We start from the raw sequence: 23,578 nt of genomic DNA, 5'->3' as shown, positions 1-23,578 counted from the left end.
TGGAGAGAGAAGCCCAGCAGGCTATAATTCATAGGGTCACACAGAGTTGAACACAACTGAAGCGAGTAAGCACAGGGTGGGAGGAGGGAGGGAGGTTCAAGAATGATGGGACATATATTAATATACACCTATGGCTGATTCGTGTTGATGCATGGCAGAAGCCAACACAATATTGTAAAACAATTATCCTCCAATTAAAAATAAATAAATTAAAAAAAATGAAGTCTAAGTTGGTGGAAGTGATGACATGTGACTTCCATGGGTATGTCATAAAAGGTAATACTGCTTTCATCTGCTTCTTACCTAAGCATTCACTTGTGGAACCAGCACACTTGGAAAAGGCCACGTGGAGAAATCGTGTACGTGCTCCAGCTGAGGCCCTAGTCGACAGTTCAACTGGTGAGGGAGCCCTCAGATGCCTGCAACCCCTGTCATCGCAGTTACCTCCAGACTTCAAGTCTTCCCGCTTGAGTCCCAGACCTCATGGAACAGAGACAGGCCACCCCTATAATGCCCTTTCTGAATTCCTGAGCTGCAGAATCCCTGAGTTGAATAGAAGAGCTGCTGTTTTACACCACTAAGTTGGGGGTGGTTTGGCAGCACGTCTCATGAAGAGTTCTCTCTTGCAAAGCAGATACAGGCGGAGTGGCACAGCTAACAGGAGCAAGGGTTCAAGGCCTGGCTCTGCTACCTGGGGAGATCGTGGGAGATGGTTTCATCTACCCAGCCTCCTCTCCATATCTATTAATACAACATTAATAGTAGTAACATTCCTAAGAACGGGGCTGTTATGAGGATCAAGACAGCTGACACAGACTGAGTACTCAGCACATTGCCTGGCCCATGAAAAATGTTAGCTATTATTCTTGTGTGTTAGTCACTCAGTTGTGTCTGATTCTGTGTGATCCCAAGGACTGCAGCCTGTCAGGCTCCTCTGCCCATGGAATTCTCCAAGCAAGAATACTGGAGTGGGTTGCCATTTCATTCTGTAGCCATTACCATCTGTAATATAGCTGTATAAAGACCAGACTTTTTACAATGACTGACCACATATAGGAGGCAACTCTGTCATTCCAAATGTCATTTCCATTGCTTAAACCCTTTCTGGTTTTTTTTTTTTTTTTTTGAGATTTTTCTTTTACTTTTTGTGTCATATTATAAAACTAGGGTCATTAATACATAAGCACACAGAATTTTTGACTCAGTTAATGTGAATCCCTGAAAATAAGCATCATTATTTTATAAGCACACATTTTACCTCTCCTTTCATCATCTACCTTAATTGCATGACTATTCAGAAAAATCAGCATCAGTTTCAGAGTATAAAGATATATAAGGCCTAAGCACAAAGAAAAAGATTAATACATCTGATTACATTAAAACTAGAAATTTCTTTTTTTCAAAAGATACCACTGAGAGTAGCTTTAAGTATAGAAGATATGTGCAATACACATAATAGACCAAAAAACAAACAAAAACCCTTGCATTCAGAACACATAAAGAACTGCTGCAAAATCAGTCAGAAAAAAGCAGACCACCAATAAAGAAATGCGCAGTTAACACGTGAAAAGATGCTCAACTACATAAATCATCAGGAAATGCAAATGAGAACCACCACAACATATGTACCTACAAGAAGGATCAAAATTCAAGACTGATAAAACAAAGTATGGATGAGGGTCTGAACTGGTACAACCACTGTAAACTGGCATAACCATTTTGGATAACTGTTGACAATATCCACCACACCTCAATGTAGCATGTTCTACTGCTGCTGCTGCTAAGTCGCTTCAGTCGTGTCCGACTCTGTGTGACCCCATAGACGGCAGCCCACCAGGCTCCCCCATCCCTGGGATTTTCCAGGCAAGAATATTGGAGTGGGTTGCCATTTCCTTCTCCAAGTAGCATGTTCTATTACCCCCATATTCCATTCCTAGGTATACACCAATGGAAAAGAACCCATTTCATGAAAAAATATGTAAAAGAATATTGGCATTATTCATAATGGGGGAAAGTCTGGCCAATAATCTAAATACCCATCAAGAGTAAATAAAAAATAAATTGTGGCATAATCTTAAAATGGAATACTATACAGTAACAAAAAGGAACACATTAATCCTACACTGAATTACACACAATGGTGCTGAATGAAAGAAGCTAGATGTAAAAGAATATGTGCTGTATGACTTTATTCACATTAAGTTCAAAAACAGGCAAAACTAATTTATGATGTTAGAAGTCAAGATGGTGGTTACCTGGTGGGGGATGGGGTAGTGAGTGGAAGGGCTAAGAAGAGGGTGCTGCTGAGAAACTGGCAATGGTTTATTTCTTGGTCTGAGGAATTACAACGATGGGTTTAATTTGTGACCATTCATCAAGCTGTATGCTTTTGATTTATGTAATTTTCAGGATATATGCTGCATTAAGTTATAAAGTCTATTTCAAAATTTTAAAAAAGAGAGACTTAAGAAACACATCAATCAAATGCAATGTTTGGACCTCCTGATATAAACAAAATAACTCTAATAAAAGATACTTCTGAAACATTTAAGGAAATACTGGGTATTTTTAGACTGGGTATTAAAATAGGATTGGTACTAAAAAATCAACATATAGTAATATATCTGGGCGACTCTTCTACTTAAGGAAGTATATTACCACATATTTATTTTCAAAACACAATAAATATATAGAACCAGAGCCATTTTATAGATGAGAAAAACTAAAGTATACAGATAACTATCAGTCATTTGAGCCCAACACTGGACTTCCCGAGTGGTGCTAGTGGTAAAAAAACCTACCTGCCAATGCAGGAGACCTAAGAGATGCAGGTTCGATCCCTGAGTCGGGAAGATACCCTGGAGGAGGGAATGGCAACCCACTCCAGTTTCCTTGCCTGGAGAATCCTATGGACAGAGGAGCCTGGAGGGCTACAGTCCATACAGCTGCAAAGAGTCGGACACGACTAAAGTGACTTAGCACACAAGCACATCAGTCATTTACTGAGTACCTAGTATGTACAGGCAGCGTGCTGAGTGCTTCAGTCCAAAGCCCACGTATGTCCCTGTCTGTCATGTTGTTCCTCCTGCCTTCCGTTTTGCCATGTAGTTTTGGAACCCAAGTACTTATATAATTATGTTTCTAAGGGAAAATGGGCTCAAAGCCACAATCAGGAGGAACCAAGAGCAAAGTGTTTTGTTGTTCCATCTCTAGCTAGTCATTCATAAAAGTGGTATCATAGGAAGGAAACCAGCAGTAACTCTAGTACCGCAATATTAAGCTAAACCAGAGACAATCTAATATCTGAAAATTTTGAATGCACCTTTAACTAATTTTGGGGTCAATGTTATAATTACCGTAAGTGGTATGTGGTTTACTTAGAATGTTCCTTAATAAAGCACTGAAAAGAACAAAGTTTGCTACATTTGGTAGATCTGACACAGGATGAGGTCTTTTTAATCTTTCCCTGTCCTAACATGGGAATGGAAAATAGCTCTCTTCCTTCTGCAGTGAGGACAGGGTTTCTGAGATGTCCTCATGAGCCAGGCCCTTCAGTGCTCCAAGAAACACGCTATCAGAAATGCACAGTGTACGTGCTCTGAGAAAGCAAGCCTCAATTCTGACCATAAGTGTGCTAGGCAGCAAAACCGAATGAAGCATACATGAAATAAGCCAGAAAAACTATGATAACTCAATATTAAATCAGATATCAAGAAGGCTATGCTTTCTATCAGAAAGTCCTAGAAACATATTGGAAAAGAATATGGTAACCCATAATGCTCTGTAGAGTGCAAATCTCATGAAGACAAAGGGGAAGTATTTAAAGAAGATTAAAAGAAGAATCACAGGATTTGAAAGTTGGAAAACAAGTGTTACATGAAAGGTAATAATTACATGGAGAGGTTGGCATGACATTTTTTCTAAGGCACTCAGGTCAAACACAGTGAAAAAGTACAGTGTGAAAAAATTTGGAAAATAACCTACTAAGACTTCTCTGATGTAACAGGAAGAAGATTCTCACTGTATGTATTATTTAAAACCATATATAATTATTTAAACCCATACACATATACTCTATATTAAAACCACATATATATATAGAGAGAGAGAGAGAGTGTGCCACAGTATGGGATCAAGCAACGGCAATTTAAGGTACAGTCTGCCAGGTCCTCATTTAGATATTAATATAGTAACTTTCCCACAGTGACCTGGGTCACACCTATAAAACCTGGGAAGAGAGTTAAAACAGGAACCAAGTTTTGTCAAGGGGATAGAAAAGCTCAGGGCACTGCTGAGCACGATCGGTCACAGTGACTTGGCTTGGCTTTGACTGGAAACTCAATGTTCCCTGATGGCTACCAGTAGAACACACTGCCCTGTGACAGCTGGACAACCTTTGCAAAAATATCTGTATCTTTACTATACATAAACAACAGGTAGTTTATTCTCCAGAGGCAAAGTTTAAGCAGTAATTATTTCTATTTATCAGCCTATCTTAATCAACTGAGAACACCTATATTTTCTGAATACATATTAGAATGAGCTTTTGTAAAAAACCAAGTAACAAAATTAAATGATCTTACTCTATACATGGTAAGATTTATTTTCAAAAATAGAATCTTTCACAGGGAATTTTATTGCTTTTAAGTTTTAAGAGTCTTTTGCTGGACTATTGAATACTTAACTACCGAATTATTGAAATGTACTCTAAGCAATGAAAATTGCTATGATAATTTATACCCACATGAAACTGACAGATATAGACATCTTCCTTTATTGCTACTAGGCAAAATCTAGTCAAAAATAAGCCTATCATCCTGAGACTAAAGCTTAAAATTCAAGTTCTTTAACAAACTACACAATACTCGTGAAACCAGGAAGTGAAAGTTTCTTAGAGCTTAACCTATGCTTAAACAACTGTTTCGAATTTTTAATTACTTCCACTTTTTCCTTTACAGTATTGTAATACAAGTATTAAAACTCCAGGATCTTCACACTTACCTGTAAGGCTTGTCAGAGTTATGGATTCGTCTGTGGTTTCTGACACCAACGTATGTTGTACTTGTATAATCACATACATCACATCTATACTGTTTCTGGACTGAAGACTTATTCCCTGGACAAAGCATTTCAGTTTTAGTGATGTGATTGGATTAGATTAAAACAAGAATATTTACATTCCACTGTAAATGAGAATTTATACCACACAGTATTAACATTTCAATGCAGGTTTTCTCACTGGTTAATAAAGTCAACAAGCTTTACAGGTTCTCCTGAACCTGCACTTTCTGTGGATATAAAGTGAGGATCATCTGATCTGTAAAAATACATTGGGTTAGCTTCTACATAACCTTGTACAAAATTCTAAACTATAATGAACCTGATGCCAGCTGCCCTGCTGACTGAGTTGCAACTGATTTAACCAGAGATAAACTGTGAATCTGAAAGGTGTTGGTTTATAGGATATAGCTTATATAGCCCATATAGGATATAGCCTTCAGGAAACACTGATTGCCAACCAGCTGTAATTTAATACTATAATCCAGTACTGTAAAGTACAGCTACAAAGCATCTACAACAAACTCAATATACAAAGTCCAAAGCCTTTTCACTCTGTAGGTTTCCTTTGTTTGTAACTTACAACAGAAGGAAAAGGAAAGGCAAATTAAGTGCTATGTAATGCAGTATAATTATACCCCATAAACGGACAGTTTAACAAGGACTAAGGTAAACATGCAGCTCTCTGAAATCCAGGAATCACAGATCCATGGAATTAGGCCCTGTTACTAAACTCACTCTGCAACAAGGCGCTGGGTGTGAGGGTTGGGCAGGATTCAAATCAGGGTAAGCTTGAAGCAATACAAGCAGAATGACTTGATCATAGAAAACTATTCCTGAAGATATTCAACAATTTATTTACTCTTCTGTCAGCACAAAGTTCATAGGCCATTCATAGCCTGAATGCTTTATATTCAGAAACAGAGCGAGCATAGAAATTGCAGAACAAGGCAGAACAGGAAGAAAGCTTAGGTAGAACACCAGCACCCGCTGCAGAAAAGTAAAATTGGTGATACAAAAGAACTCCCATATGGAAATTTTAACAAAACAAAGAAAATCCTTAGGTTAAATTTAAGCTTTCTAAAATTGCAATTTTCTTTGGCTAATAACTACTTTTGCCAGGCAGAACAAAAATGTCCCAATTTCCTGGTATAAATCTGTAACATTAATATACACACTAATCATAATTATAATCTAAGTACTGCTCTTAATTGGTGGGTTAAAAAGTTGGACTTGATTATAAGTGGCACTACTCCAGATATAGTTTAAAAAAAAAAAAAACCCGAAAAAAAGAAGTGTGAAATATTGTATAATGGTTCTGTGTGAGAAATATTACAGATCAATGACAACTAATAAAAATGACAGATGGGAAAACTTAATATAGCACAGAATGAGAGGCTGTGTTACTTCAAGCAACTGTTTCCAACGGAAAGAATACTAGATTTAAATTTCAAAAACTTGGGCTCAGTCCCTGCTCTGCCACTTAGTATGAGTGTGATCACGGGCAAATTATTTCCCCTCTTGAGGACTTGGTTTCCTCATCTACAAAATGGAAATACTGGAACCTCCTGCATGGTTTGTAAGCCCAGGAGTATGCTTTACTTCACCGCAGTCTGTACGTTACCTGTGTGCTGGTGTCAGTCTGACCCGTCACTAGCTGGAGCCTCCCTGAGGGCAGGGATCTGCCTGTTCTGCTTACATAAAATCCCCAGGGCTTGGCAAATCACAGGTTTACAATAAAGAAGAATTAAGTTTCGTTAAGAAACTCCATATGAAAGTGCTCTGTCTACCGCTCTCTGAGTATCTGTGGTGTTTGTTAATGTACTCGTTAATACCATTGTGTGTTCCTCACTGGGCTGGGCCCCTCAAGGGCACTGACACCTCGACTGCACTTCAAGCACTTAGCACAGAATCCAGCTCACGATGGGCACTCCTTACCTTCTGGCAGGACAAATGTCTGAGGTGCTATTACACTGGGCCTCTGAGTCAAAAATGAGCTACAAGTTACCTGGGCTATCGTGACAGAGACTCGAAGCCACAGAAATATACATCTCCCCTCTTGTTTAATAAGTTTATTAAATGGTTAAAAGTGTTTGGATAAAATGTGAATCATTTTCACCTTCTTTGCGAGCTCAAAGCTTGTTCTTCAGCCCAACCACCAGATTCTGAAATATCTAATATTGAATCAATAAAGCATCAGTGCAGATTAAGCAAGCAGGAATTCTCAGTCATCTGAATTGTTATCCTACCAGCAAATAGAGTTAAATAGGGGGTGGGGGGGTGGGGCATGAAGAAGCAATTTAAAATCTATACATGTAACCCTAAGAAACCAGAGTTTGAGCCACAAAGGAAAGCTGCTGCAAAATGGAATGTGGTGGAGAGATGTAATGCTATGAAGCCCAAACTGGTTATTTTAATTCTGAGCTGACATTTCAATCTTTTTAATTCAAATTGTGGGTTTTAATTTGTTAACTCATTTGGACAGTTTTAAATTATTGCTTTTGGAGATGGGGCTAGAAAAGACATATTCCACCGCTGGTAGTAACCGCAGGTGGTACCAGTGAGTAGTACTTACTTTATTCCTTCATTAGGGATTTATGGTCCAAAGATATCAAATGTTTTAATGTCTCCTTTAAAGGGGATATGGAAACATAATGAATTAAAATAAAAGGAGGCAGTTAGGGCTATTTTGTACAAAGGAAACAAAACAGTTTCAGCTCAGCCATCTATTGCGGGAACAGATGCTATGTCATAAACTCCTTTTGTTTTGGATAGTTTTACAGGGATGACATCTGTTTGACAAGGGAATTTTGGTGCTACAGTGGTGTCAAAATCAGTTCTTTCAGAAACATTCTAGAATCAGTTATGCTTTCTGGGGTATAATTTAATGAAACATTATGGTAAAACATTTTACTCTGCAGTTGTTTCTAACTTTAATTCTGAGGAAATCTAAAAAGGAAAGTCACCCCAATATGTTTTATTTCCCATAAACGCTATGTACCACAATTGAGACATTTAAAGGATATCAATTTAAGTGAGCTGATGCAAGGAAGCACAGCTTATTACACTTTATCCCTAATTCTCCGGATGTGGCATCCGCCTTTTCATGGAACTCTAATTAAATCTTTTGATTCTAATATTCCTATTAGCAGAAACTCGGCCGACTGGCACCTAACTGGTACATAAAAAGAGCCTGTGTTGTTTTTTTTTAAATAATGCAGATGAAATCTGGCAGTCACACTTGGATAAGAATAAGATCACAGCAGGAAGCCTCAGTTAAAGTTTGAGGTGGGGGCCTACCATCTGCAAAAGCTCCGTTCTCAGTGGGTCAACCGGTGCTGAGAGAGGGAGGAGGCTTTCCTTCCGCGCTGCAGCTTCCCTGGCTTGCTGGCGTGTTACCTCAGGGTTTCTGCTGTACCTGGCTCTTACAGGACAGCATGAATTTCAGAGTACATCTACCTACAGTTGAAGCTGAGTACTTCCTAACAATATTCACTTAGTACTCAAGAGATAAGAGATAAGATTCACTCACATAGTATAAAAACAGAGGAGAAGAGACGCAGCCTTAGTCCTGAAAATAACTCACATGACAACAAAGGGCATTTTTTTTCACTTCGTACACTAGTCAATCTCATCTATATATACATTAAAAAAAAATGCACAGATACCTTCCTGAACACATTTTCCATCAGTTTTATCACTGGAAATTCTGGACTCATTAGAAGTTGCTATTGACAAGGTATCTGGAAGACTGTGTTGCTCCCTCTCATGGTTCCTCAGTTGACTCTAAAAAATTGAGAGAAATTAATATGTAGTTTTCAATAAACACAGTTGCACAGTTATTAGGAGGCTACAGAAAGGAGTGAACTGCTTTCATTACCAGTATTTAAAAACCAAATGCACTAAAAGATAACTTGACACATTTGACAACTTACAGGAAGAAATACACTAGCGAAAACACAATCTTATCAAAAAGGCAAGTTAGTTCCTCTTTCCACGGTCTCTGAAAGGAAGCCACTGCTGTCTTAGGGGCGCTTGTGCAGAGTGTGTGTGCGCTTCCTGAACCACTGCTGAGCCCAGAGGAGGAACAAGCAGAGTCTTCAGAGTAACTCAATACCTTCACGAAAATCAATCCAATCAGTTAACTTTTGCACTTCTGCCTTTAAATATCAACTAAATGTGTAAAAAAGACTTCACTGAACTGTGACTCCAAGGACCTCTTCCTCCTCATCCCCACCCCCATGAATCAAGTGTATCAGCAGAAGAAACTGGAACTTGCCTCTGCAGCGCATCTGTATGGGCTGCTTGTCCAATGGCCAGAGGCCACTTCAGAATTACATGAGAGCAATCCAAGTGAGAGTAACTATCTCTGACTCAGAGGCTTTTTTTAAAACTCTTGATTACCTATTAATTACCAGTGGACCTGGACCCCAACACTGGCTAATACAAGAGCAAAATTCTACATCTCAGTTACCCCTTTAGGGATACATTCCCTGCCCCACCCCCTCACCAGTCAACTGGCACACTGAAGGAAAGTTCTAAACCAGTGATTCGGTGGATGCAAATTTCCTTTACAAAAACAGTACTTCATACTGGTTGCTGGTTTTAGGTGGCACATAAAATGAAAATCAGTCAAGGTAATCCTTGAAAGTCCTGTAAACTTCCCATAAAATATAACACACATGGCTCTGTTTCCACTGCACTATCTTTCATTATATCTCATACAGTCCATTTCTCCCTGTGCAATGGTATAAATCACCCTTGGCTTGTCGTGTGGCAGCTGAAGTGAATGACTTGCATTTAGGGGCCACGTAAGATTAAAAATAGGTATTTTTTTGCATTGATGACATAAGGCTAAATGTGAGTCAGATGTGTGTACAATGTCCCTCCACAGTACATCCCCTTGCAATTTCCTTGCACTTTAAAATCAACACAATTTTAAAAAGATATACACATGAAAACACTAAAGCAATAAACACAGGATCTGTTAAAGACGGGGCATGCGGGGAAAAAGAATCCTATGCCAGACATCCTGACGACCCAGATTCCAGTCCCAACTTTAACATTAATTAATAGGCATGCCCTGGGCACATTACCAAACTATTCTGGGCCTCAGTTTCCCTATCTATAAAATGAGGTGGGTGGACTGTACCTAGAAAGCTCCCTCTTTGCTCTAAAACTCTACGGCTTTCTGAAGGACTTCATGAGCCCATGCTTACCTTATAATGGAAGGAGTCTTCACACTGCTTGCACTGGTATATTCTTGTTTTGCAGTGGTTGATCATGTGGCTCTCCAGGTCTTTGCTGTTGTCGGCAATGTGCTCACAGATGGGACACTGGTAGGGCTGTCTCTGCCGATGGACTCGCAGGTGCTGCTTGATGTAACCCTTGTTACCGCTGCTGTAGTGACACAGTCGGCAGCGGTAGGGCCGCTCGGCGTTAGGGATGTACTCCACCACGCTGCTTCCTGACAAACTCGCATCGCTGTTGGGTTGGCATTGGGCGTTATCCTGCAACTCTTTCAAAATGTCATCATCGGAAGCATTTTGGTCTGTCCTTTCCCGTAACTTTTCAATCACAGTGAGTAGGGACATGCTGATGCCCGTCTTAACCTGCCCGTCTGCCAGCTCCTGCCTACCCTCTGGGAGTGCTACTAAGGTAGAGTTGCTTTGGTTGAAACTAGCTAACCCCTCAGGAGAGTTTTTCAGTGGGGACATCATTTTAGAATATGCTGCCACTGCCCCGTCTACTTGCCTTTGTCCGGTGTCCGGGTCTAAAAGGTTTATGTTCCCATAGTGCCCAAGGTTGGTTCGTGTTAGTTCTGCAGCTCTTATGGGCATTGTAACCAGGGCTTCCGCAGCTAGGGAGTGTAGTCTAAGAGACTCAGAATTTGTCCTTCTTCGGCCTGGTGGAGCATTCTCATCAGTAGCCAGTCCTTTGTTTATTAGCTCGCTGTCTTTCTTCTCTGAGTTGCCCCAGCCTATGATCAGCCCCCCGATATCAACAGTGCATTTATCAGCGTGATAGACTTCACCTCTTCCTTCACACACGAGCTTGGCTTCTGTTGGGCTCAGGCTTTTCCCCTCCTCGATTTCGGCGTTCATGAGGAAATGTTTCTGTGAAAGCGTTTCTTCGGCACTTGGCAGACGCTCCACTATCACATTAACATGGCCTTTTTTATTTGGGCTGCTGCTGATGATTTTCTGTGCTGATGAAAGCAGGCTGTCACCAACCAGGCTCTCCTCGGCATCAGAAATCACCTCAAGCATTTCTTCCTCATTAGGGTCAAGGGTAACTGACTGACTGAGATGAACCCCACCTTCTGCACTCTGCTCCAAAGGAGAGGAAGACGACAATGGCTCTGAGCTGCAAATCTGCACCTGCACTGACGGCCCATTGTGGATACTCAGTTCGTTGTCTCCGATGGCAATGACTACTGCGTGGACACCGCTGGGTGCAGCAGCCACTGAAGAGTCCAGTAGGCCTAGGGGCTCGTTCTCATTTTCAAAGATTGGATAGGAGCAGTCGACCTCCCCGGCATGTTTCCAAGCATGTGTTTTCAACATTCTCTGCTGCCCACAAGTGTAACTACAAAACAAGCATCGATACATGCCATACTGTTCATAGGCATACCATTTCCTCTTACCTATTTCTGCCACGGACGCTGTTTGGACAGTATGAGTCTGTAGGTTGTCCACACTTGCTGGGATGTCAGGAATGGTTTCATTCTTTCTTTCTGAGGTTTGGTGACACAAGGGGTTGGTGGGGCTTATGCACTGTTGGGCTTTGGATTGAGTGTGGCTGTTGGCATCATTTTCATGGTCATTTACCACGTGAGCTTCAAGTTCCTCTTGGCTTTTTGATGTAATATGGCACTCTGCGCACATTAATATCACTTCATTCTGCTGACCATGCTGCTTGATATGATCTTTTAACACAGAAAAAGATGATGACAGAAACTTACAAAGGCTACACTGGTAAGACATAGCCTTCCCATCACTCTGGGCAGGAGAGTCAGGGGTAAAATATATTTGAGACATCTCAGCCCTTCTAATATCAGTAGCAGGTGACTGGGTTACTTTAGCTGGAATCTCACAAGATTCTTGACTTTCAAGAAGAGAGTGTGCTGCAGCACTAGAACGTGGCCGTTTTTTGCCAATTAAAAGACATTTTTGTGACTTTTCATGTTCCACTATCTTGCTTAACTTCTGGATAACATGGATTAATGGATCTGTTTTAGCTTTTCTTTGTTCATCAATTTCCAGTGATGAACTGATGACAGTTTTGGCAGTCAACATAGCTTCCTGTTCCCCAATATCTGGCACCAACATGGCAACACTGCTGCCTTCTTCCATATCTAAAAAAACAGAATATATGACAGAAACACCAGGTTACAGGATCATTATAGGCATATAATTCAGGAAATCTAAACTACTCTTAGGAGTTTAAGCTGATCTAAGTATTTTCTAACCTGGGAGCTCCATACTGATATACTTGGCCATCCTCAGTAGAGACTTAAATTGCTTAGAAATTTTCTTTGGAGTGTTGTCCCCTATTGAGACGGATGATCAAGGTCTTTCAATCCTTCATTTCTTTCTTTGGAAGTGAGCTAACGACATCTCCTTTTTTCTTGACTTTCTTTCCCTCAAACATCTAGTTGGACCTAATCAGTACTCCTTTTGTACAATGCCAGAGAAAAAAAAGACTGCTATTCCATTATTAAAGGGCTACAGTCATTCTCAGGGCATATGCAACCACCTCAAGTATTATGAAACACCATTCTGTAAATTCAACACATGAATGATGCAATTCTCAGGACACAATTTCTTGCACCAAGTATAATTGTGATTTATTACTAAAACCATAAACTTTTTTTGCCTCCCCAGATCTTTACAACTGTGAAAGTATGGGCATGTAACTTTATGTAAAGGGCTTAGAGAATTTTGAGAAGTATTATACAATTGAAACTAAATAAAAGCAATGATCCAGTTCCTCCTTTTATTTATTTTCCTGACGATAAACCACAAACTACGCTGTGGTTTTTTTAGAGGTCATATTAGTGGTCAACTATTACTCATACACACACACACTCAGATACATATACATTATATATATGGTTTTTTTCTGAAAGGGAAAGGGGCAGCAGAGAAGGCAAAAATTGATATCCCAGTTGTGTTTTAGGTCTAAAAAAGCACAGAGGCCTTAAAAGGGGTTATCTGTAGGTTCAAGTAATGTGTCATGGCCAAGGAAGGCATTCAACATGAAATGCTTTATCTTTTAGCCTAAATCTTGAATACTTTATTTTCTGGCAGAACTTTCAAGCATTTCCTTTGGCTTAAAGTGAGATTAACTTGTTGACTTGGAACACATTTTTAAGTTTAGGCTTTTTTCCAGCACCAAGTTTTGTTTTTCCACATTTTAGGTGCATTCTGGAATCTTACTCACAACATTCAGTAAATGCCAGCAAAATTACTAGAACTAGCTACAGGGCCAAAGATCATATTCTTAAACCTCCGTACAGGCTCTGAATTCATTTCGGAAGGTGAAGCAAGGCTCCTCTTCCTGCAGGTGGCTGAATCAACTTTTAGGGGCCCATTAGCTGCTGCCAAGATGGTACCTGAATTCCTGTAAGACCTCACCAGTCCTCTGAGCAGTTTCAGGCCCTTTCCTCCCCCATCAGCTGACAGCAGTTATGGCTTTCCTGCTCTTATTTTCTACTCTTTGTGGCACACTAACTTTCTAAAGCCAGATCCACATCATGCAAAAAGGCAAGCATTCTACTCTGTTTCTTTAGTACCACTTCTCCCCTCCGTCCTGACACTCTGCCTTGCACGATGGGGTTTTTCTCTCTTCTACTTCTAGCTGCACTCCCAGCAGGGTATGCATTCCACAGCCATTACAGCAAGGACAGCTATGCCAGTTCCCCAAGGCCAGTGGCCCTTGGGTCACTGTCCCCCTAAACAATCTGAGGGCATTACCTCTCAAAAGACTATTTCCCTTATATTTCTCTCAAGCAGGAAGAACAGGGATGTTTTTAAATCTCTACAGTCAATCTTAAGTCACTAAAGAAGGGACCATTGGGAGAACAATTTGTTTCTTTAGAAAAATCCTTTGTGGCTTCACAGTGAAAATGAAAGTGTTAGTCGCTCAGTCGTGTCCAGCGTTTTTGTGACCCCCATGGACTGCAGCCCACCAGGCTCCTCTGTCCATGGGATTCTCAAGGCAAGAATACTGGAATGGGTTGCCATGCCCTCCTCCAGGGGAATCTTCCCCACCCAGGGCTCGAACCTGAATCTTGTCTCCTGTATTGGCAGGTGGGTTCTTCACACTAGCACCACCCGGGAAGCCTGCACTGCCTGACAAGTCCACATGTGTAGGCCAGGGGAGCTTTGGCTCTTCAAGTGATTGCTGATTCCCTCTAGGGTCATTCACTTACGGTTTTATTTCTTTCAGTTCAATTGATTAATGCAAATTTCTTAAATAATAGTTACTAGGACTCCTTGAACATTCCATTTCTTACATAAGATTTGGTGCCCTACTACAGATGGAAGGTCTCCTTCCCAAGAAATGAGACAGCTACGTAGGCTGATTGATAATCTGGAGGTTAACAAGTGAATATTTGCTCACAGACTCTGCACACCCACAGGGTTACAAAGGTGACTCATATTATCCTTGTACTATTTAATGACACAACAGGAGGGAGACAGAGCAGTGCAAATTGCTCCCTGAGGATATTTCAGCATGTACCTTAAAAGAAAGTGAAATGAAGAAGAGCAGGAGCTCATCTCATCGCAAGAAAAAGACTAATACAAAAGAATCTGACAAAACATTCAGATTTTAAAGCTGTGTCTGCTCAGGCATTAAGAGCTAATGGAAATTTGCAGCAGATGCTCCAATTTTCCCTGAACATTTATGCAAGTATCTCATTTTAGAGACTGCATACATTTGGGGATAAGTACAGAAATGGCACCTATAAAACAGATATCACAACATAAAATACATCAGGAAACACCTGAAAAACCAGTTTGGGTCCACATGGCAAAGTTGATGCACAAGTCTCATTATAACAAAAGCCTCTGTTAAAAAAGGTTAGATAAACAGCTCATAATAAAGTATACTAAGAGAGGAAGTTAAGTTGAATACTGGCCAACTCTTAAAATTTTCACAAAAATTTCACTTAGGCCACCAATGTGCATGTGCATTTGAGATCACAAGTCCTAAGATAAAATCTGCATAATAAAGGAGATAAAAATAAGGAGGACAAATACAATCCCAGTGGCTCAAGAATGCTGACAACCTGGATTAAGATAATCTGCATACTATCCATGGCCTCCAAGAGATCAAGGTAAATGCAACTTTAAAAAAACATCACCAAGGGTGGAGGGGTTGGGGCGCTCAGAGAGGTGACAAATCAAGCCAGAACAGCAAATTTCCCAACTGCAATGATGAGTACCCTGGAATTCATTATATTATTCTTTCTACATGTGTAAACTTCAAAGAATTTTAAAAGTTATGCACAAGGCATCAAGCTAGGTATCAAGAAAAAAGGGAAAAAATTTTACTCACACAGTTTAAAACTGAGTTGAGTGGGAAAGACTCACATACTTAGAAGTTAAAAACAATTAACCACTTTTAAATAACCCAGCAGTACCCAATGTGAGAAGGTCAGTTTTCATTCCCATCCCAAAGAAAGTTCAAACTACTGTACAACTGTGCTCATTTCACATGTTAGCAAAGCTATGTTAAAAATCCTTCAAGACAGGCTTCAGCAGTAGGTGTACAAGCTGGGTTGAAAAAAGGCAGAGGAACAGGAGATCAAATTGCCAGCATTCCCTGAATCTGGAGAAAGCAAGAGAATTCCAGAGAAACATCTACTTTTGCCTCACTGACTACAGTAAAGCCTTTAACTGTGTGGATCACGACAAACTGAAAAACTCTTAGAGATGGGAGTACCAGACCACCCTACCTGTCTCCTGAGAAACCTGTATGTGGGTCAATAAGCAACATTTAGAACTACACATGGAGTAACTGTTCAAAATTGGGAAAGCAATACAAGACTGTATATTGTCACCCTGCTTATTTAACATCTATTCAGAATATACTATGCGAAATACTGGGCTGGATGAATCACAAGCTGGAATTAAGACCGCTGGGAAAAATACCAAAAACCTCAGATATGTAGATGATAGCACTCTAATGGCAGAGAGTAAAGAATTAGAGAGCCTCTTGATGAGGGAGAATGAAGAGAGTGACAAAGCTGGCCTGAAACTTAACATTCAAAACACTAAGATCATGGTATCCAGTCCCAATCACTTCACAGTAAACAGAAGGGGAAAAGTGGAAGCAGTGACTGATTTTATTTTCCTGGGCCACAAAATCACTATGGACAGTGACCACAGCCATGAAGTTAAAAGACGCTTGCTCCTTGAAAGGAAAAGCTATGACAAACCTAGACAGTGTATTAAAAAGCAGAGGTCTGTATAGTCAAAGCTGTGCTTTTTCCAGTGGTCGTGTATGGATGTGAGAGTTGGACTGTGAAGAAAGCTGCATGCTGAAGAATTGATGCTTTTGAACTGTGGTGTTGGAGAAGACTCTTGAGAGTCCCTTGGACTGCAAGGAGATCCAACCAGTCCATCCTAAAGGAGACCAGTCCCGAATATTCATTAGAAGGACTGGAGCTGAAGCTCCAATACTTTGGCCACCTAATGTGAGGAGCCGATTCATTGGAAAAGACCCTGATGCTGGGAAAGATTGAAGGCAAAAAGAGAAGGAGGTGGCAGAGCATGAGATGGTTAGATAGCATCACCAACTCAATGGACATGAATCTGAGCAAATTCCAGGAGACAGTGGAGGATGAGGAGCCTGGCGTGCTGTAGTCCATGGGGTCGCAAAGAGTCAGACATGACTTTAGTGATTGAACAACAATCACCCAAGGCGAAATAGTTAGAAGGCAACAGCCTATGGCCAAATCCTAACAGACTGAACTCATTTCGGTCAGGAAGGGAAACAAAGGCTCCCTGAAGAGGTAAGATGCATACTGCATTCTGACAGAAGAGCCTTCTGGATGTCACCCATCTGCCCCTGTGGGCTCACTGACTGATTCTCCACTCTGCTCTCTATTCCAGGAGGAATTACATCATTAGGCTCCCATGCCCTCTGGCTGAGTTATGCCAACGGGGAGCCATAAGAGGAAATCAGGAAGAGGCAGCAAAGGGAGATCAAGACACTCATTTTTTTGGTTCCCTCCCTCGAGGTCACCTTGAACTGGCTGTGATCCTCAACAGAAGGCTATTATCTCCAGGCAGGCTGTTCTACAGGACTCTCTTTTCTCCTGATGCTGCTAGCTCCAGATAACTGAATGATTCCTGGGGCTTGACTATATAGGTCCTCCATCTTTATAAGTATCTTTTAAAATATATCCTCCCTGAATTGTCCTAATCTGAGTGTGCCTGCCATTTGCTTTCTTGGAATTTGGTGACAAGAAAGCAACCGTAACATCAGTAGATTTTCAGAAGACAGAATAAGCATGCTATCTAGAGATTAGAGAAAAGACCAGTATGGCTGAACAGTAAGGTTTACTAGGATGAGCAAACTACTACTACAGGCACAGCAAAACAGGGTGTTTCTCATTTGAAATCTTTAGACATAACATTCGACCAAATATATCAAATTGTTATAAGTAAATAAATGTTGTATCCCAAACCAGAAATGTTCTACAACCTTCTCCACTTTTCCTAAACAATAGACTCCCACAGGCAAAAGCTTGTTATTAATGTCTTTCCCAAGAAAAGAGCCAACTTATATCAGCTGTCTTTATTTCCTTACAATTTGCTATTTGGCTTATTTGTACATCTAATTAGTTCCTTTTACTTATAGCAGTATGGTTATCATAAGTAAAATCAAGTTGAACAATTCATGTGGGCCTGGGTGGGACTGGATAAAAGCTGTAATTTTCTGTGGACGAAAAGGCAGTTCAGTATGTTATATAAAGCATCTTTTCTTTCAGACTAAGATTGTTCTTCCAATTAGAAAAAAAATTGTGTTATAGAAGTAATGGTCAATTCCTCATTTTTCCACATTATTGTAATTCTGAAAGAGAATAATATTTATTTTGCTCTAGCCAAAAGGTGGCAGGGGACATAGCTCATGGGTTCCTCTCCTAGAGGAACCTCAGTTGTGTGACCTTAGGCAAGTCACTGTTTCCGAGCGTTTTACATTCTGCAGCTGTAAAACTCCAGAGTTGTGCTCGACAAATTTTCATGTTTCTGGGCTATAAACTGAAAAGTTACTTTGAAAATGCTTACATGTTATTTGTAGATTTAACTTACTAATGCCTCTAACATACTTGAGTTAAAATCTCCTTAGCTTAATGTAATTAACTGCCCACCAAGAAAAAAAATGACTGTAAATATTAAAGTATGTCTAATATTCCTTAGCTGGCATCTAGCCTGGGAGAATATTCAAAGTTGGCAGCTGCAATTAAGACATAAGGCGAAACTAATGTTAACCAATATTCAGATTTAACATTCACTGAGCACCTATAAAATGCCAAGCAGTGTGCTGGAGACTACCAAAGTAAGTAAGAGGGAATCTGTGCCCTTGAGGTGCTCATAGACCAGAGAACAGTGCCAGTACAGATTCTTGTATTACTAATGTACTTGGGAATAGTGGCCTCTTTACTTGCAGATGAGGAAACTGAGGCTCACAGATGTAAAGTAATAGCTAGCTTAAGAATTAGAATACAGGTCTATCTTATTCTAAATCCATCGTTTCTCAGTTCAGTCGCTCAGTCTTGCCTGACTCTTTGCGACCCATGGACTGCAGCACGCCAGGCCTCTCAACATACCAATTTTCCTCTTAATTCTCAGCGTGAACAAAAAAATGTACAAAGTATAAATATTGAAAAGAGCAATAGCCCCTTACAGCTAGGCAGTATCAAACATGTATGTTTGAGCTTCATTAAGTCTCTGGGACAGGTTACCTGGGTGTTACATAATTCTACAAATAAGGAAACACTCAGTGCAGTTTAAGTGACTTACCCAAGGTTACATGGCTGTTAAGTGGCAGAGCCAGTGTCTTTCAAATCAATTCCTGAAATTAATACAGTCCCTTGGATCAATCTTCAAAATCCAGCTGTAGCCAAGAATGAAAGTATATAGTATCAAACATTTCTCTTTCTTGGTGAAACCAAGTAGTAGTTTTTTTTTTTTTGTGGGGGAGGACAGTGAAAAATTACCCAATATTTCATGTAAAGAAATTCAGAGGAATGTTCATTGAACCCAATTATGTGATGCAAATTTACAAAATTTACCTAACAAGCAGACTTCAGGATTTGGCACAAGTTGGAAAAAAACAGCTCTGGCAATTTCTCCAATAATCGTATATTTCATATTTTAGCTCAAAATTTATCTAATTGACTCAAAATACTATTGGCTTTACTGATATAACTTTCTAATGAATAAAAAGCAGTAAGTTGTACACTGCCATTTTAATCTTAATCAAAAATACAGTCTAAATGGTTGATTCTGCAAACTTCGAATAGTTCTACAACTGAAAGGCAGCATGAACTGATAAGTCACAGTCGACTGTACTACGTATATCATCTAAGGCACTTTCTTGCCCCGGTCCTACATTTCTTTGCTATTTCTTATACCAGCCAGAATGAATTTAAAAGATCAAAGAATAGTATTCATTTCACCTATAATGCAACTTTATCGACTATGGTTAAGTAAACCGTTCATCGCCAGGGCAAAAAGCACATATTTGGCTCTCCCCTGAAATTAATTTTAAACGAGTTAGTGGGGTAAAGGAACGCAGGACCAGACTTTCTCTTTTAATCAATAATACAACCCATACACTGAGTCACAGCAAAGAAAGTACAGACTGAAAGAGGTGATAAATCCAGTAATTGCCGGATAAGAGAGATGCAGACCGAAAGCAAATTACAGCCCACTGCGGTAACTAAAAAGATCGCCTGCGGGTTGGGATGGTGACCTCGGCCTAATTAATCATCCAGGCCTTCCACACACAAACTGTTCACTCCGGATGCCCCCAGGTCTTAACGGTGGGGAGCTTTTCCCAGTGATTTCAGTGACTGATCATTAGAGAGACCACTTACTTCATCGAAGTGGTTCGAAATAGGTGCAGAGACAAGAATTGCTTTACCACTAGCTCCTCCTACATCAAGCAGTGGCTGAAGGGCAGGGGCGATAGATATGGATTGAGAAAAGTAATCAAGAGACGTGGGGAAGACACCGTTTTCGCTTCATCCCGCCTAGGCGAAGCGGTTTCACCTGTGCAACGGGAAGGACGCGACGGCCGGCGAGCCTGCCTGCGGGCCAGGCTGGTGAGAGTTAAGCCGGGAGCAGCAGGTTCCCCCCACCCGCAGCTGCAGGGCAAGCCCGGGGCCTCCACAGCCCTTGCTGTGGACGGGACAAAGGATTGAAAAAGGACACGGAACTTGGGGCATGTGGCGAGCACCGGGAGTGTCGACAGGCTGAGCAGGAAGCCGGCGCCGGTAGAGGCCTGAGGGGAGGACGCACATGGCCGGCGGTGGCGCTAACAGCGGGCGGAGGGACGGCCCGGGGACGCGGTACCTGCGGTCGGGCGGCGGCTGCTGCTTCCGCGAGCCTCCTTTGCCGGCCAGGAGCCGGCCGTGCCCTCGCCCTCGTCCTTGCCCAACTCTCTCACGGCTCTTTTCCCTCTTTTACGCCGCTTTCCCCATCCTCATCAGGAGCTCCAAAATGGCGGCACTGGGTACGGATCACGTGAGCTGCGGGTAGGTCAGGTGACCCGAGTGGCGGGCGGCGAGGGCGGGGCGATGCTCAGGCTCCGCCCATGGGCATCCCGGGTCCTGGGGCTGGGCGGGCGCGAAGGCGATGCCACTCCCGCTCATTGCCATCCCGGCTTTTGGATGGGTTTAAGGCGCGAGTTGTCGGACTCCTAAGGTCCCATGGCGAGGCCTTGTCAGCGGTCTTTGGTTCTTGAAGTCAGTGACTCGTCACTTTGGAGTCTCCACACGTCGCCCAAACCCTCTGTGGGCTGTCTTTATCACCCCATCCTCTCCCTCACTGGCTTTCAGCAGTGGGCCTTGACATTCTTTCAGCCCTATCCTTCTGAGTTTGCTACTGCTTTTGGCTGGGCTATACTTTTTTGTGGTGTTCTTGGCTAAAATGTAGAGGTCATACCTAGGTGCATGACTGGACTTGAGGTGTGCCTGGTGAGGAGTAGAGCTGGCCCTGGGAAATCTATTTGCTGGTGAGACTGAAGATTTTCAGGAAAATTCCTGGGCTTGTAGGACCAGACTTGGTAGCTTGCTTGACCAGTAGCACAACTGCAGTCCTCTGAGGGCAACATAGTGTTGGTCATTTGGATCTGTCTTATGGCATACACACCAGCTTTATAAGCAATCCTGTTTTGTCCCTGGCTAACAGAGTAAAATGCAGTGTGAGTGAAGCTTTCTGCCCAACTTCAGGGGTGCTGGGCAGGTCGAGTGTCTTAGCAACTCAACAGCAGGGTGCTTGGATCCGGACTGAGAAGGAGGGCCATGAATAGTAGGAAGGGAGTGAAACTGAAGATTCCAGTCATAGTAATGCACTTTTTCATTGAGATACAGGTGTACCTGGAGGACAGTGTGGATTTAACCATTGCACTAAAGTGAGTCACATGAATTTGACATGAATTGGTTTCCCAGAGTATGTAGAAGTTATATTTATACTCTAAGAGTATGTAGAAGTTATATTTATACTCTACTGTGGTCTATTAAGTGTGCAATAGCATTGTACCTAAAAAACATTATGTGTTGTGTTGTTTAGTCGCTAAGTTGTGTCTGATTCTTTTGTGACTATACCCCATCCCCCCGCCCCACCAGGCTTCTCTGTCCACAACATTTCCTAGGCAAGAATACTGGAGTGGGTTGCTGATTCCTTCTGGCAGGAGAGGGAGAGTCTTCCCAACCCAGGGATGGAACTCATACCTCCTTCATTGCAATCGGAGCAAACACTGTTGAAAAATTGGCACTGATAGACTGACTTGATGCAGGGTTGCCACAAACTTTCAATTAGCAAAAGATGCAGTATCTGCAAAGCTCATTAAAAGGAAAAAATAAATGAAGTGCAATAAAATGAGTTATGTCTGTATCTCTTGGGGACTTCCAGGTGTATACAGAGACCTTTGCAACCGGCTGGGCCCTCAATTATCAAGTGGGAGAAAGGTCCAGAAAAACCTAGTCATTGTGCAGACAGGTCAGTGATTCCTGAGATGAGGTATCTGAGGATACAAATTCACCTGAATTGGGGTGGGGGGGAGGCAGGGGGAGGTTGGGAAACCAGCAAAGTGAGAATTCTGCTAGTCCACAGAATTCTTTGCCAGTTGGACTAAATAGCTAAGAAGAAGGAAAGATAAAGGGGTGAGTAATTTTTTCACTAAAAGAGATTGAGCAGACTAGCATGGAAGGGTGGAAGGAAAAATAATTGAGGAAAACCAGAATGCATAAAAGGAAGAAAGTGAGAACAATTAATGGGCAAATTTCTTTCTTTTTTTTCTTCTAGAGCTACTGACACGAACAATCCTTGTTTGTAACTATTGGAATAGAGGCTTTTCTTCAGTACTGTCTTAACTGTAATGTCCATGAATATAAAAATGGACAGAACAGAAATCAGCGTTATTTTATCAGAGTATGAAAAAACGGGGAGAAACTGTAAACAGGGGAAAATAAGGGAATTCTAAAACAAGTGAGAGGTTAAAGTTCCTGAGGTTGTCTTTTCTAATATTCACAAGCTATTTCCCAATGTTCCCCTTCCAGCACAAAGTAAACTTCCTGGCTCAGAGGTGTGGCCTGTGCCCAGTGTTGGCTAATGAATTGTGTTGCAGAAGTGAGGGCCACCTCTTCTGTCCTGGGGCATTTATTGCCACGGCAGTTTCCTCCAGAGTGCCCTCTCCCTGCTGGCTTTATGACCAGCCAAATAATGAAATGGTTTGAAATGGTGGCCACCCTGTCAGCCCACATTTTATGTTTTTTGGTCATGCCTCACAGTATGCACGGCCTTAGTTGCCTGACCAGGGATAGAACCACTGCCCCCTGCAGTGGACATGTGGTGTCTTAGCCACTGGGGGACTGCCATTGAAGTCCCCCAGTCCACATTTTAGAGTGGTGGTGAGGAGCTAAGCTTCTAGTTGACCCACTGCGTAAATGTAGAATGAGGAAGTCACTGAGGTTTTGGAGCTGTTTGTTACCACAGCACCACATGGTCACTGCTGATTGACACTCCTCTTCCCTACACTGAAGCAACTGGAAGAGACAGAATCAATAAGAAGAAACCATTACAGGCAGATAGGAATGTTAATAAAAGAATTAGGACCTTAATTCCTGAATGCAGAGAAGGTATGAGACACAAGTTCAGTTCAGTTCAGTAGCTCCAGTCATGTCCGACTCTTTGCGACCCCATGAACTGCAGCACGCCAGGCCTCCCTGTCCATCACCAACTCCTGGAGTTCACTCAGACTCATGTCCATCAAGTTG

At 41.6% G+C, this 23,578-nt stretch overlaps 1 protein-coding gene across 2 annotated transcripts in view; it reads right to left on the bottom strand.

Annotated features, from left to right (window-relative positions):
- The window catches only part of ZNF507 (zinc finger protein 507), a 42,941-nt gene extending 22,132 nt beyond the window's left edge, over nucleotides 1-20,809 (bottom strand). The window contains exons 1-5 of one of the 2 annotated variants that reach the window (XM_086351708.1): nucleotides 20,655-20,809; nucleotides 19,098-19,191; nucleotides 10,278-12,415; nucleotides 8,727-8,844; nucleotides 5,002-5,116 (exon numbers count right to left, since the gene is read on the bottom strand). In XM_086351708.1, the coding sequence (XP_086207834.1) occupies nucleotides 5,002-5,116; nucleotides 8,727-8,844; nucleotides 10,278-12,413 (2,369 nt within the window). In that variant the 5' untranslated portion in view covers nucleotides 12,414-12,415; nucleotides 19,098-19,191; nucleotides 20,655-20,809. The remainder of the gene's footprint in view (nucleotides 1-5,001; nucleotides 5,117-8,726; nucleotides 8,845-10,277; nucleotides 12,416-19,097; nucleotides 19,192-20,654) is intronic. The other variant, XM_086351707.1, reaches the window with a different exon arrangement.
- Between the last annotated feature and the right edge of the window lie 2,769 nt (nucleotides 20,810-23,578).

The sequence above is a fragment of the Bos grunniens genome, chromosome 18, assembly GCF_055505025.1.
Source record: "Bos grunniens cultivar Pamir isolate PY7600 chromosome 18, Bosgru_T2T1.0, whole genome shotgun sequence".
Taxonomy (NCBI): Eukaryota; Metazoa; Chordata; class Mammalia; order Artiodactyla; family Bovidae; genus Bos; species Bos grunniens.
The sequence above is the reverse complement of the archived record's forward strand: the minus strand, read 5'-3'. Positions and strand labels throughout refer to the sequence as shown.